Here is a 15,058-nt window from a genome sequence, read left to right as displayed (position 1 = left end):
ACTTATTCTTTTTCCTGTTGGGTGACTGCATTAAAAGCCAATCTCTTGACATGAAACCAGTTACCAAGTATGTTCATTTCTCTCTCCCTCCTTGCTGTGGGCACACAGCTCCTTGCTCCACTATCTAACAGCTCCTTCAATAACACACATTGTCGGTCCGCACCAGACATCATTAGAAAAACACAGTTGTGTGAAGGGAGGCCTGGCTGCTGGAAGTGAATACCATTACTGAGAAACCATTTCATCTAAATGGTGAATGGAAATGTTCAGAATGAATGACATTTACTTTTTCATGGAGACCAATTCAAAGAATGTCTTTTTGGTCGAAATTGGCTTTTGAATGCTTATTTTTTAAGTGTAAATGCAATGGTTGCAGGTCTTACTTTCAGAAACAGTTTTGATGGAGATATTTATTTCAGTGCTTTACTTCAGGGGGCATTATTTCAAATTATTATATTTTACATCATCAATTACTTAGGATGCATTTAATTTGCTGACCCATCACCACCCGTAAACATCATCTATTGCTGATCTTTTACAACCCCTAAACACCATCAAGCCCAACCCTCTAAAGCCCATCAACACACCTAATCTACACTCATCCCTGAAACCTAAAAGCCGTTTCAAACCAAAACTCGCCCATCCCTGAACCATAAAATCACTCACTACCCCTACCTCCACCCATACTTGAACTCTAAAACCTTATTTATACGCCTAAATCCATCCCATCTCATACCCTAAAACACCTCAGTACACCCAAGCTCTGCCCAACACTGAACCCTAAAAGATCATCTCCACCCTCAAAAACCAGCCATCCATGACTCATAAGAGCTCCTCGTCAACCTAAAATACTAATCCCTGAACCCCAAAACCCCTTTCTACATCTAAACTCCACCCATCCCTGACTCCTTAAAACCTCTTACCACTCTAAACTACACCCCATCCTTAACCCTAAAACCTCTTCACCACTCCAAGCCAATATTCATAATCAAACCTTAAAAACCCTCACCTGCCCTAAACTCCACCCATCCTTGTACCATAAAAACACCTTATACACTTGAACAACACTCATCTGCGAACCATAAAAACCTTTCACCAGCCCTACACTACACCCATCTCTGATCCCTAGAACCCCCTTTCTATGCCGAAACTCCAAATATTCCTGACACCTAAAGAACCCTCATCACCCTAAACATTACCCATCCCTGAACTCAAAAATTCCACAGTAGTCCCAAATTCCACTCAAGTTTAATGTAATTTAGGATTTGTCCCTAAAACGATCTTTCCTTTAAAATATTTACTTTATTTATTTACTTTTTTGTATTTCCTTAAAAGTGTCTTTCCTTAAAATGGTTTTCCATGATTTGGTTTCCCCCAGTGTGGTTTCTCACTTTTTGTTTTGCATTAATTCAAACACTTCATGCCTGGAGGATGTATGATGTTACCACGCGATTCAGTACAACGCGTGCCGTTACATCACGGTCGTTAAAACGACTGCGATGTTACCACGCTATGCCATTACAACACAAGTCTTTACATCTACTTGTGCTAGATGGCGTGCTAACATTAGAAAAGTGTAATTTACTATTCCAACTCCAGTCAGCTTAACAGTAGGGAAGGTGTTGGGATAGTAAACTACACTATTTCTAATGTTAGCACGCCATCTAGCGCAAGTCGATGTAAAGACTTGCGTTGTAATGGCATAGCGTGGTTAGATCGCAGTCGTTGTAACGACCGTGATGTAACAGCATCGCGGTGTACTGACCGCGATGTTAAGGATGTTTCCCTGCCTGGAAGGTGTTGCAGAATGCTGGCTATCAGAGACTCTTGTATTTTAAATAATACAACCCTGTGAATGCATCAAAGTTGCTTATGTTAGGCGTTTGATATAGAGGAAACATAGGTATAAGTAGCAGCAAAGGTGATTTTTATTGCAGCAGGAGATTCTCAAACACATATTGCTGTACATAGAATAGTGTTGTGTATTTGAAACAAGATGACAGAAACCAGTGCATCATGAAGGGATCTGTTATTGGAACAGTAATAAGACAGCCCAGTTCTTTTACATCAACCATATTTACACAAATTCAAATATTTACATTGCATTACACACATTTACAATTCAGTTTCAGCCAAAGAGAAATAAAATGGTTTGTCTGAAATCAAACAATTATGGTTAAATTGGAAAATAAACTTCACCTCTTTAAAGTGTAAGGTAAGGACTAGGTCCACACCAAAAAGTAAATTCAGCTGGTGTAATTCATATAATTACAGGAAACGTTACGCTTATTACCTGAATTTGCAGAAATCACACCATCATGCTGCATAGCATAAGTACACGCTTACCGCGAGTGTGTGGGAATAATATGAATAACCAGAATGCAAGGGCTTGTTGCTTGTACCAATTGTGTTTTTAAAACTACTTATTTACTGTAAAATGCTTAGTTGTGTCAAAAAGTGAGTAGAGGATGCATTTCATGCAAAAATATGGAGCTAAATTGTGTATTTTTATTTTGGATATTAACGTGTAATTTACAGACCAGGGCGTTGTTCCCGGAGTTTTGCTACGAGGAACTCCGTGAATTGACAAAAACACTCTGAAGTTCCACAAGTGGCGGAGTGCAGTGCAAACTGCCGTTCGGGCTGGTCTTACTACCGCTCGGGTAAAAATTCCACCCGAGTACCCGCTTTCGCTCGCAAACTTACCATTCACGAGCAAGGAAAAAACTCTGCTGCACTTAGCGAAGTGGAGTTTTCTGCACTCTACGAAGTGCAGAGTGCAGAAAAATACACGAACAGAGCGGAGTTCACCACCCAGGTCTAGTAATTTAGAGTAATTTTTCCAAACTTTCATGTAATTACACAAATGCAAATTACCAAATTTAGCACATCCCCAGTAAAAACTAGATAAAATCTCTTCATATGGATGTAGATACCAGTAAACAGAGAAATCAGGTTGATAGAGGGGTCTCTAGCATGTGCTATGCAACAGCCAGTGTGGAGCTTCACTCTCTCCTTCTCTTGGCCGGAGACATCATGGAGGAGGAGGACACCTCTTTGACAGCAGAAGGGGCCAGTAGTCACCCAGTGCATTATGTTTTCATTATTTGACACACCTATATTTGCCTTTGCTGTATTCCAAGGTGTAAACAGAGGTAGACTCACCTAACCCAAAATGTGGAGCTTTGCTGAAGGCGAGGCCTATGAATTGTGGCAGGGGTTGGGCAGATCTGTCACATGTCTTTCATCTGCCTCTGAAATGCACCTAAACCTGTGCAGAAGGAGCCAGTTAGAAGTCAGGCTTTTTGCTAGGAGTGCATGGCAGAGCTACCACACATTCAGTAATATGTCAGTCCAACAAATGTGAAAGACTTGCAGGGCTGAGTTAAAGTCAGGCACACACCAGACTGGTGGCTTTGAAATCCTTGTATGTGTGGCTTAGTCAGTCGTGCATGAGTACAGTGACACTAAAAGGCAGGTCAGGCTGGACAACAGTCACGTTGCAGGCTCGTGTCTCTGGGATACTGAGAGGACTCCTTCAAGGTGTGGCTTAACGGCTAGAGTGGCCTACTTTAAAGCTGAGGAACCGCGTTGGAGTCTGGCAGGAAGCTCAAACTGCCTGTGATCCTGGGCAAATTCACGTAATCTTCCCGTGCCTAAAAATGAATGTGTCAATCTTTAATACAGCTGGTGCTCATGTAAAGGACTCTGATCCCTTTGGGTCGAGTTTGCGCTTCATAAAACTGCAACAACAACAAAAATAACCTAGGCACACATGTTACTGGAGCTTAATAGGTGACTTAAAATATCTTTACCCAAGTAAAGCACACTCACATTGCAGTCACTTTAAAATGTGAACACACACAGGTGCACAAGACCGTAAAGTGACTGTTTTGACCTTGGAGGAGCCTCGTTTTGACGTGTTGAGAGGTTGCCCTGATGATGATGCGTGTGCTTGCTTTACCAGTTTCCAATAAAAAGAGGAAAGCATTTTCTGCTGATAGATTTACTGTGGCTGTTGTGTGTGTGAATGACATTTGCGTTGCTGGTTCCCAATTGAACCTATTCTGGGTGTGTGGTAGAAACTTGCAATTCCGTTGTTGGAATTTAATATGGATACGAATTGCTGCTGTTCAGCCTGTGACCAAGAGTGTAAGAGTGAGGTGTGCTGCACTGCTGTTCCTACGTACAGTGCTGATGGGCAGGGCCAGGGTGGGAACCGAAAACAGTCTTAGAATTTTTTTTCAAACCAGATACACTCATTTCTTCTCCACTCTCATCCATCTATACATTTTGGGGTCGATTCCGATCCGGTAAAATAATCCGGCGTACGAATCGTATCCGGAGCCGTTTCCGTACGACTCGTACAGACGCCGTACGACCGGACGATTCCGATCCCGATCGGCCAACCCGTACGCGATTCGTACGGTTCACGTCGATTCGTACGGAAAATCGCGCGCTCACCTACACACCGTACGGCGCGTACCCCCCATGATCGCAGGGGTACGCGGCGTACCCCTCTGGTCATGCGGGGTACGTGCCGTACACCCAGCGTACATGGGGTACGTGCCGTACGCCCACTGTACATGGGGTACGGTGCGTACCCCATGTACGCTGGGTGTACGGCGCGTACCCCGCATGACCACAGGGGTACGGCGCGTACCCCTGCGATCATGGGTGGTACGTGCCGTACCCGGGGGGGGGGCCTTCCGTACCTGTTTCGGCGCGAACTCTGCGTTTACGACTGTTTTCGGCTCCCGTAGGAAAAGGGTCGTACGGCGCGTACCCGACACGGATCGTACTTGCTGGGTCGTAAAAACATGCCGCGATGTCGCGTACTGCGGGTTCCGAGTGAGATTCGTACGGAGATTTGAGTCGTACGGAGTCCTGTACGACTCGTACGGAGTTCGGCACCTAGTACGGATCGTACTTCATCGTACGTACGGGACGTCTACGGATACGATTCGTACGGGGAAAAAACTCTCCGTACGACCATTCGGAGCGCATTTTACCGGATCGGAATCGACACCTTTGTCTCTCTCCTTCTTCTCTTTCTCTCTCGCTCTCTTTCAGATTTCTTCCTATCCTCTTCCCTTCCACTTTCTCTCTGCTAATGTCTCTGACTGCGTCTGCTGTAGTAAAGTGACAGAGGTCTTCAAAAAGATTCCTAAGACTCCACCCTTCCCGAAATGCCCCATGTAATAAATGACCAGTCCAGACCTGCCGGTGGAAGGGGTTCTCCCCACAGCAATGCCCGTCTTATGCCCCTGCCTGTGTATTCTGTTTGTGCAGTATGGCAAAAATATACTAACCCTTTGCATCGCCCTTGCGTTGCACAAGGCGACACAGAGCAAATCACTATGGTGCAAGGGTGCCCGCATTGACGCTAGTCAGAACAGAGGGGCATATTATCAAGAATCGACGTTAACATTATCACAGCTTTAGTAGCAGAAAACTGCCGCTAAAGCGGCGATAATGGGCTTGATAATATGCCCTTGTGAATTCCCATAGAAGCCCATGTTCTGGTGTGAACATGGGCTTCTATGCGAATTCTCTACAGCATATTATCAAGCCCATTATCACCGCTTTAGCGGCAGTTTTCTGCCGCTTAACCGGCGATACTGTTAAAACCATGCTTGATAATATGCCCCACAGTGCACCAGCACAAAAAGAGAGCAGGAGTGCTCCATATCTCTGCGAATGTAGGACATTTCTTCTCTCTCCCTTTCACACAACTTTGATTGCTGCCCTGAGTTGCTGAAAGATTAGTAAGTATGCCCAGACTTGTGAGTTTGAGAGCAGTTTGCTCTGTTGCTCTCAGTGAATACTTGGGGCCTCATTTATGAGAAATGACGCATCGCTGAGTGAAAGCAGCAATGCGTCACTTCTCAGTGCGCACTCCTTGCGTCATGATTGATGCGTCATATTTATAATATGACGCATCATGTTGCAAGGAGTTACAGATACGTCAGTATTTCTGACGTATCTGTAGGCGCAAAAAGTGACGCGTTACTGGAGTGTGTCACAAAAGTGACGCAACTCCAGCAATGTGTACTTTCACATGGGCAAGTCCCATGTTGTTAGTGCCTGCGTCAGTCTTACGACTGCCATGAAGCAGGCGTAAGATTTTGACGCATTAGCGGCCAAGAAATGGCGCAGTGAAATCCTATAGATTTCACTGCGTCCCTTCCATGACCCTTTCTTGCTTCAAAACGCCCCCTTTGCATACATTATACCTGGCGCAGGTGTTTTCAAACTGACGCATCTACCTAGATGCGTCACTTTGTAAATATGGCGCAACAAGGCGCATTTTTTACGCCACTGGTGCGTCACAGGCGGCGTAAAATTGACGCTCAGCCTCATAAATGAGGCCCACACTCTTTTTGTGAGTGAAGGTCGGGGTGGCTGCCTGTGCTGAATCAATTCCGTGTGTTATAGAAGCTCGCCCTCCTGTTCCCTCCACTGTCCACGCGATTATTTTGCCGCTGTACGTTGTACTGTTTTCTGCTCCAGTGGCACGCAGCTTTTTCCTCGTCTCCACTCGCTGTTCCTTTAAATGGCCAGCAGGTGGTAGTACAAGGTCAGAATTAAAATCTTCTGTTTACGTTTTTCCAGCCAATAATTAATTGACCCCAATAAATGGTGTTATGAAGATGGGGTGTCCTAATAAATCAGATCTGTAAAACGTCTTGGTTTTGAAGGGATCGGGATAAATAATCTGTGCACCAGGAGAGAGAATAATGTGAAGATATGTCTACCACTGCAGTATAGAAAACACACCACAGTATGTGCTCTCTTTAGATCGAGGAGTTAAAGTGTGCAATATAACCCAATTGCTCCTGGAGGGAGGCGGTCGTGAAACTTAACGTCTCCTTGCACAGCATTGTGAGGGGGAGGATGAATGGGATGAAGCAAGTGGTGTCATCATCACCGATGGAAACCTGATGGATTAAATATGTGCAGATTTAGGCATGTATATAGCGTTCTATAGTGGATGCAAACAAACCTGATTTGTATTGCTATATAAAATTCTTTATAATTCAATAAGTAAAATCCTTAAATAAATACATAAATAAACAAACAAACATGCATTGTGTGTGTGTATTCGATGGATGAATGTATGGATTTGCATAGGGATGGCCAAAATGGAGGGACCAATTTTCACAGGTCGGTATGAGGTGGACAATTGATAGATGGATTTGTATTGGTGCATTTGTATTGGTGGCTGTATGATGGATGGGTGCATGAATGGACGGACGGATGGATAGATGGATGGGTGCATGCATGGATGGATTTGGTAAGGTATGTGTAAGGTGGATGGATTTATGTGGATGGGTCTGAATGGTTGGATATGGATAGACGGGAGTAAGATGAATAAATGTATGAATAGATAGATGGTTTAATAAATGTACTGATGGGTGGATGACTAGAAGTTTGGAGATGCCACAGTTCCATTACGTTTTATGTGAATTTAACTGCTCTAGCCACTGTTGTAAGGATACTATATTCATTTAGTGGATACATTACTGTAACCTTTTCCGGATGCTCCCAATTTACAGTTCAGAGCCTTATGGACGTGATGGAAATGTGCGGGGCCATTTATGAGTGAGACAAAGTGAATGATACCAAATGCACTGGTGGCTGACCCTGGGACCACTGGAAGAAAGGCTGAGGAGCAGGAGGTGGGGAACAAGGAGGGAGAACAGGAGGGAGATGGAGTGATGTGAGGCAGCAGAGTGAATGATGGAGGGAAGGGAGAAGGCAGCGCGTAGGAGATGTTTAAACAGTAGAGTGTGCCTGAGAATGAGGAGTAACAGAAAGAGTAACAGAAAGATGAAGACAGCGAGAGGGAAGCAGCGAGAGGTGGTCGAGAGAGGAAAGCTTGTGGACTTGAGAAGAGCAGAGGAGAGGAAATGCGAGAGAGAGAGAGGCGTGAAGAAACGAGAGCGAAGAGAATGAATACAAGGGAGTAGGAAAGAAGGAGGTGGGTGTTAAAGGACAGAGGGACATATGTATCAAGCAAATTCGCATTCGCAAAGGCCAAAATTCGCAGAATTTCAGCCTTTGCGAATGCGAATTTGCTAAATGGTATGTATAAAGCAAAATCTGGTGCAAAATAAGGAATCGCAAAATTTGCGATTCCTTATTTTGCAATTGCATTTAAGGAATCGCATATTTTGCAATTCCTTAAATGCAATGTATGAAGCAAAAAAAAATTGCAAAATGTCCTTAAGGAATCGCAAATTACCACCAACTTCTAGTTGGTGGTAAGTTGCGAATTCCTTGAAAAATGCACATTTTTGCACTTTTCAGCACCCATGCATATTTCAGGGGTGCAACAGGGTGTCCTTTGGACACCCCTGCACCCTTGAAATTATTCACAATTTGCAATTAGCAAATTTCGAATCTCAAATTGCGAATAACTTCCCATTCATTCCGATGGGCCCCCTGGCCCATAGAATTGAATGGGAAAATATTCCTTAATTGCGATTCGCAATTTGCAAATCGCAATTAAGGAATTTTAAGAAATCGCAAAAAAATGTGCTTTTGTACATACATACCTATTTGCGATTCTCAAATAGCGATTTCTTAAAAATCGCTATTTGAGAATCGCAAATGGGTATCTTGATACATATGGCCCTCTAAAACGAGAGGTGCAAGGAGTGGGTGGAAGGGAGAAGACTGCGAGATAGTGCGAGTCATGCACTTAAAACAAAGGAGCATTAGAAGTGATCTGAAAAGAAAAGAGATTAGAGAGAGAAAGAATAGTGAGAAGTAGATTAGAAAAGTCACGTGAAAGGGAGAGGGGTAAATGAACTGTTGATATTGGTGCAAACTTTGAATCAAGGCTAGAAGGTTTCATATGTTAGCAGATGACAGAGAAGTGAAGCAGTGAGAGGGAGGGCGGCATTAAGTAGTGAGGGAGCTACAGGGTGTCAGGGAACTAGAGTGAGACGTGTGAAAAAAAAAGACAGATCTAGAAAGGTGAGAGATGGGGCTAGAATAAGGTGTATGATTGAAGTAGGGAGAATTGGCAGGTGGGAGAGGGACAGAGTTCGACTGCTATATGTGATTTGAAAAGAAAATTGGGTGGATATGTCTCAGAATGACATGCAACAGAAGAAGACGTGCGAAATAGCACTTTCATGAGGTACTGGCAATACAGCGCTATACAAAAACCTGCTAACTTAGCATGTCATGAAAGGAAAGAGAGGCGGCATGTAAACACTGCTCAGCGTGAAAGTGGTGAGAGGTGGGAGGGTTTAATAAAAATACAAAGGGGCCTATTTACAAACCCCTTGTGCCACCCTTATGTCACTTTTCCCATGTTAAAAATGATGCAAAAGTGGTGCAAGGAGCTTGTAAATCTTCCCCAAAGTGTGAGCAAGAGAGAGCGCTTGGTGTGGAAAGAGAGGGGAGACTGGAAGACGAATGAGAAAAGAGAGAGAATAAGTGAGGTGAAAGAAGGAGAGACAGTGAGGGAGAGCTGAGTTGTACTTACAGAGAGCCAGCCGTCTCTCGGCACTGGATGCGTGAGTGACCGCGAGAAGGAGGGCGGAGGAACTGTTGGGTGGAGGAACAGGGAAAAGAGAGGCAAAGAAAATGTGACTGAAAAGCAAAGGGTGAAATGAAAGGGGGAGGGGTATGTGTGCTGCAGAAAGCAAGAATTCGCCCCACGTCCCCACAATGTAAGATTTGGAGCTCACCCCATGTCTCACTATGGCCCACTGAGGGGTCACTATCCATCGGATATCTATCTGTCTCTGCGCCCAGAAGGCCAGGCAATGCCAGCTTGGAGGAGATGTACTCTGGACTGAGATGCCTCAATGACCTGTTTGTGGAGCCCCGCAGTGGAGCACGAGAGGGCGCTGAAGATACAGGCCGAGGTGCATTGACTGAGCTGAATGAGAGTTCCAGTACTGGAACAGCAGGGGTGTTAATGAGACTAGGACAAACTGGCTGAGATGGGAAACAACCTATGCAACGCAGTCATTACATCGCAACATCCTTTACATTGCATGTCATTACAACGCAGCCATTACATTGCATGTCACTACAACGCATGTCATTACAATGCATGTCACTACAACGCAGGCATTAAATCACAAGTCATTATAACGCATACCGTTACAATGAATAGTAGCATTCACTATCCGACACTTACCCTACTGTTGCACACACTGGAGTTAGAATAGTCATTATGACCCTATACTATCCAACACTTAATGCAATGGTATGCATTGTAATGATATGTGTTATAAAGGTATAATGCATTGTAATGGACTGCGTTGTAAAGGCAGTTTCTGAAAATGTGATGTAATGGCATGCCATGTAAAAAAAATGCGATGTAAAGGATGTTGCGTTGTAAAAACTGCATTGTAAAGGCATGCATTGTAAATGTATGCATTGTAACGTCATACTTTCGTGGAGATGTGAGGGTCCTTGTACTGGAACACACAAGGATGTGTAGGTCCGGGCTGAGGTACATAGAGAGACCTGTAGATCCAAGTATGGGGACATCAGACTGTCCTGCCGATCAGGACAGAGGGACACGGACAGAGACGTGTCTATTCAAGTACTGGGATAGCTGAGTGAACTACAGCTCAGAACTGAGATGCATTTTCAGAGCAGTGCGTGGGCCCCAGTATTTAAGAAGTATTTAAGGGTGCTGCAGATTAAAAAGAGGTTCACACTCAGACCCGTGCAAGGATCCGTATGCTGGGATCTTGGAAGTGTTACAGGCCAAGGTGGAGGTTCATTGGCAGAGATGAGTGTGGCTCTCTCTACTGGGATAGGATTGGGCGCTGAAGGCCAGGAGTGAAATCCATTCACTGAGCTGTCTGGGATCCAAGAATTGGCAGGGCAGATGTGCCGCAGATCACAATAGAGCTGCAACGGCAGAGCTGTGAGTGAGTCTCGAAACTGGAAAACAGGAAAAGCTGCAGACCAGGGTGGGTGTCCCTTGACAGAGCTGTATCGAACACAGCAAGGTGTGTCGTGAGGCAGGATAGGCCACAAATATAGCTCTGTGTGCGACAATGTTCTGGAACAGCATGGGTGCTACAGGATAGGGTGGCATGGATTCAGTATGGGGGTGGGGTTGTTTGGGTCTCAATACTGGACACACAGTACTACACAGTTCAGGAAGGACCTCAAGACCTGGCTCTTCGACGGAACCTCCACACCCTGATGAATTAGCAGCCCCCCTCCCTCAAGTGCCTTGAGACCCTCACGGGTGAGTAGCCGTGCTTTACAAATGCCTGATTGATTTAGTGGGGAACATCCATGACAACCCGTTTAGAACACCGCGCTGCCATTACCACGCTAGACTAAGGAATAGTAGATTTACTATTCCAACACCTTCCCTACTGTACGTAGGCTGGAGTTGGAATAGTAAATCATACTATTCCTAAGTCCAGCACCCTACAGCGCAAGTCGTGGTAACGACTTGCGTTGTAAAAGATGCGTTGTGATGTACCGCGATCTAAAAGATCGCGTTGTAACATCATACAACCGATTGAGTACTCCAGAATCAGGGGGTGCCTTAGATGCACATATACAGAGCTGAGCGTGGGTCTTAGTAGTGAAGTAACAGTGGGGCTGTGTGCAAGCTGTGAGGGGTATCGACAGACAGAGCTGTGTGTGGATGTTAGTACTGGTATAAGGGGGGCTGTATGCCAGCTGTGAGGGGCACTGATAGAGCTGTGTGTGGGTCTTAGTACTGGTACAACTGGGGGGCTGTGTGCCAGTCTTATGGTGCATTGGCAGAGAAATGTGTGGGTCTCAGTACTGGAACAGAATTATCAGTTACTTTTATAACAGTTTGTCCAAATGTGGGCATCAAACCAGTAGGCCCTGGTGGCTTATTGTTGAGGTTTGGAGTGTAGTATTGAAGGTACATGAACCAAATGCTCATATAAGACTTTCTTTTTCCTGCAATTTTCTGTCTCTTGCACACAAATCCTGTGGGTAGTGTCAATACAGCACGGCTCAAGAGCACACATTCCCACGTCCTTCACAGTTTAAACCTCACCCGGGGAGAAAAAGCAAGAATCCACAGGGGGCTCCTGTGTGACTCCTATGAAATGTGCTAGCGGCATTGACCTGTCATGCGTGGGCCTTGGTGCATTTCACTGAACCTCCTGGTAGACCCTGGCTGGTAGTGTCCAACTCAGCTCCAGAGCCATGGATATGAGATGCCAAGTGGTGTGTGCACTCCTGATGCACATCTGGGGCCGCAAAGAGACTCCTGGCTCCTCTGGTCCCTCCAGCATCCTCAAATGAGGAGCACCTTCCACCATTCTCCTATTGTTGAGTCATAAAGTCGTAATAAAGGAAGTCCTCGAAAGCTGGTCGGAGACCTCCACGAGTGAACAGCGGCCTTGACTGGGTCGGCAATGGTGCCGACCCTCTGGTCAGGTGGCCCGGCACTCCAGCATCTTCCTGAAACTCTTCCGGAAGCTGTCATCCAGGAAAGCGTAGAGGAAGGGGTTGAGGCAGGAGTTGGCGTAGCTTAGGCTGGTGATGAAGTATGACAGGCCGATGACCAAAGGGGTCTGCTGCAGGTCCGTTGTCAGGGCAACGATGATGGCCAAGTGGAAGGGGGTCCAGCAGAAGAGGCACACTGCCAGTACAATGAAGACCATGACAGTGACCCGCTTCTTGGCCTTGTCCAGGGCCTTGGCGTTGGAGTTCAACCTCATGTTGCGCAACTTGTACAACATGACGGTGTAGAGGATGCAGATGGTGGACACTGGAATAGCAAAGCCAAGGAAGAGCATGTAGACCCGGCTTACCTTGAACCACAGCCGCTCGGGCTTGGGGAAGCTCAGGCCGCAGCTTTTAATCTTCAGGTTGTCCGTGTAGACGTTGGCGAAGACGGTGAAGGGCAGAACAATGACCGTCACCAAGACCCAGACCAGGAAGCTGACGATCTTGGCAGCCCGGTAGGTGCGGTGAGGCATCCTCTTAGACTGCACAGTGGCCAGAACCACCAAGTACCTGTCGATGCTCATCACGGTCAGGAAGTAGATGCTGGAGAAGATGTTGTAGTGGTCGATGGAGACGATGACCTTGCAGAGGACATCGCCAAAGGGCCAGTAGTGTAGAAGGTGCTCAGCGATATTGATGGGCAGGACCAACGTGAAGAGGTCATCTGCGATGGCCAGGTTGAGGATGAACATGTTGGTCACCGTCTTCATCTTGGGAGCCTTGAGGATGACGTAGATGACCGCCGTGTTGCCGGTGAGCCCCACCGCACAGATGACGGAGTAGATGACGGGAAGGATGATGTAGAAATCGGGCCCCTGGTCGAAGTACGTAAAGTTCTGCCCTGTGAAGTTGTTATAATCGCAGTTCCCTCTGAGCGGGTCGCAGGAGGCACTGAGATTGCTCGCTTCCGAGAGGTTCTCCATGAGGGATGTGGAGGCAGCGGTGCAAGCTGCAGACGGGGTTGATTTGGGGGTTGCAGACCCTGCAGCTAAACAAGGACTCAACTCCAACATGTGATCCAACCCTCTAAGTCTTCGACTCTAAATGTTCCGGGTCAGACAGCTCCTTGAGGGCTCATGAATTTCCTAATGTCTTCCCAACATGCTCAGCGTCTGAAACACTTCCGGGTCAGGCTGTGCGCGGGTCTTCTTGGAAGCCAGAAAAGTGATAACCTGAGAAGAGAAAGATCCGTTTAGGGACAGCATTTCAGAAAAAGTAATGCCCAACAATACTTGGATAGGGGAAGAGCTGCATGCCAGGGGAAATTGGACCGGCCATTGGGAGCTCCCTAGCAGTCAAGGTCGTCAATAACACGCCATGCACAAAATGTGTCACTTCCAGTCTCAGCTGCTCTTCCAAGGTCTATTTCAACTCTAGAAATGTTGGCTCCCCTCCCCATGATGTGTTCTCTTGGGTCTGTAGATAGCAAGATTTAACATTATTTGTACTGAATCGCACGAATCCATCGAATTCAACAGAAAGCGTCAGAGTTAGATCCAGTGAACGGAAACTAGATGCTGATCACTGCCGCAGGTGTTTAGACCCGCTGAGTTATCTCACTGTGATAGAATCCTGTGACCTGCAGGTCACGTACACATCACTGTAGCTGTAGCAGATAAATTAACCCCGAGCAGCCTACTGGGAGTGGAGCCTAGAGTATACACAAGCACGCCCATTCTACACAACCATGCTAGCTATACAACCCAGTGAGCCATGACCTATAGTTTGTACAGACAACTCTGCAGCAGGTACATTAACCCACTGTGTTTAGTAGTTAGGACTAGAATCTATGACCTGTAGATCATATACACATCTAGGTGTTCCTACCCTTGAATTATTTCAATTCCATGAGGTAAAGGACTCTTGATTTTTAAAGCTTGCCCCGTTAACCTTTCTGCACCAATTTGTTTTCTGCGTGACCTATAGGATATGAATATCCAATGATTTTCAGAGCCTATGCATTTAGTCTCTCAGCTAGTTTACTGCGACTGAAATCTTAAAGCAGCAGGTGGCAAGAGTGTTTTTAGCTGGTGCATTAATCCGCGGAGCTATCTCACATGAATTGTACCATGAGGTCTGTAGACTGCTTATTGATTGAACAGCAGGTGCATTAACACGATGAGCTATATTGCCAGATGTAATCCAATTCCCCTTCGTCGACGCTACACAACTTTACTCACCGCAGCACCTCACACTCACTACCCCTTTCACAGTCTCTGCGCGTCTGCCTAGACCCCTGCGACTCGGGGTCAAAGTTCCTCTTGGAGGGTGGAGAACCGGCTGGCGAGGAAAGGTTAAGGGGCAGGCGTTAAAGATCCAGAGTCCTTTATCTCATCTAACCGGACGTGTGCCATGCCTTGTGATGTGCACACAATGCTTAAGAACTCCCCAATAAATACATATTGGTATAGTCACCCTCAAGATCTCCCCCCACAATAACACACATGGAGCACTCCGGACACCTGTAGGGCGGTGTCTGAGGGAGGCGCGACGAGTCTCTGCGAGAAGAGGGCTGGGTGGCCGAGTCGGGAGCCGTGGGGCTTCCGTGGGGACCGGCACCCGGGGG

At 46.2% G+C, this 15,058-nt stretch overlaps 1 protein-coding gene across 1 annotated transcript; it reads right to left on the bottom strand.

Annotated features, from left to right (window-relative positions):
- Positions 1-12,416: 12,416 nt before the first annotated feature.
- On the bottom strand, positions 12,417-13,505 carry NPBWR2 (neuropeptides B and W receptor 2). Its single transcript, XM_078650430.1, has one exon. The coding sequence runs from the start codon at positions 13,503-13,505 to the stop codon at positions 12,417-12,419; it is 1,089 nt and encodes a 362-aa protein (XP_078506556.1).
- Positions 13,506-15,058: the final 1,553 nt, after the last annotated feature.

Source organism: Lissotriton helveticus, chromosome 7 (genome assembly GCF_964261635.1).
Source record: "Lissotriton helveticus chromosome 7, aLisHel1.1, whole genome shotgun sequence".
Classification (NCBI taxonomy): Eukaryota; Metazoa; Chordata; class Amphibia; order Caudata; family Salamandridae; genus Lissotriton; species Lissotriton helveticus.
Note: the sequence above shows the minus strand (reverse complement) of the source record. Positions and strands in the feature narration are given on the sequence as shown.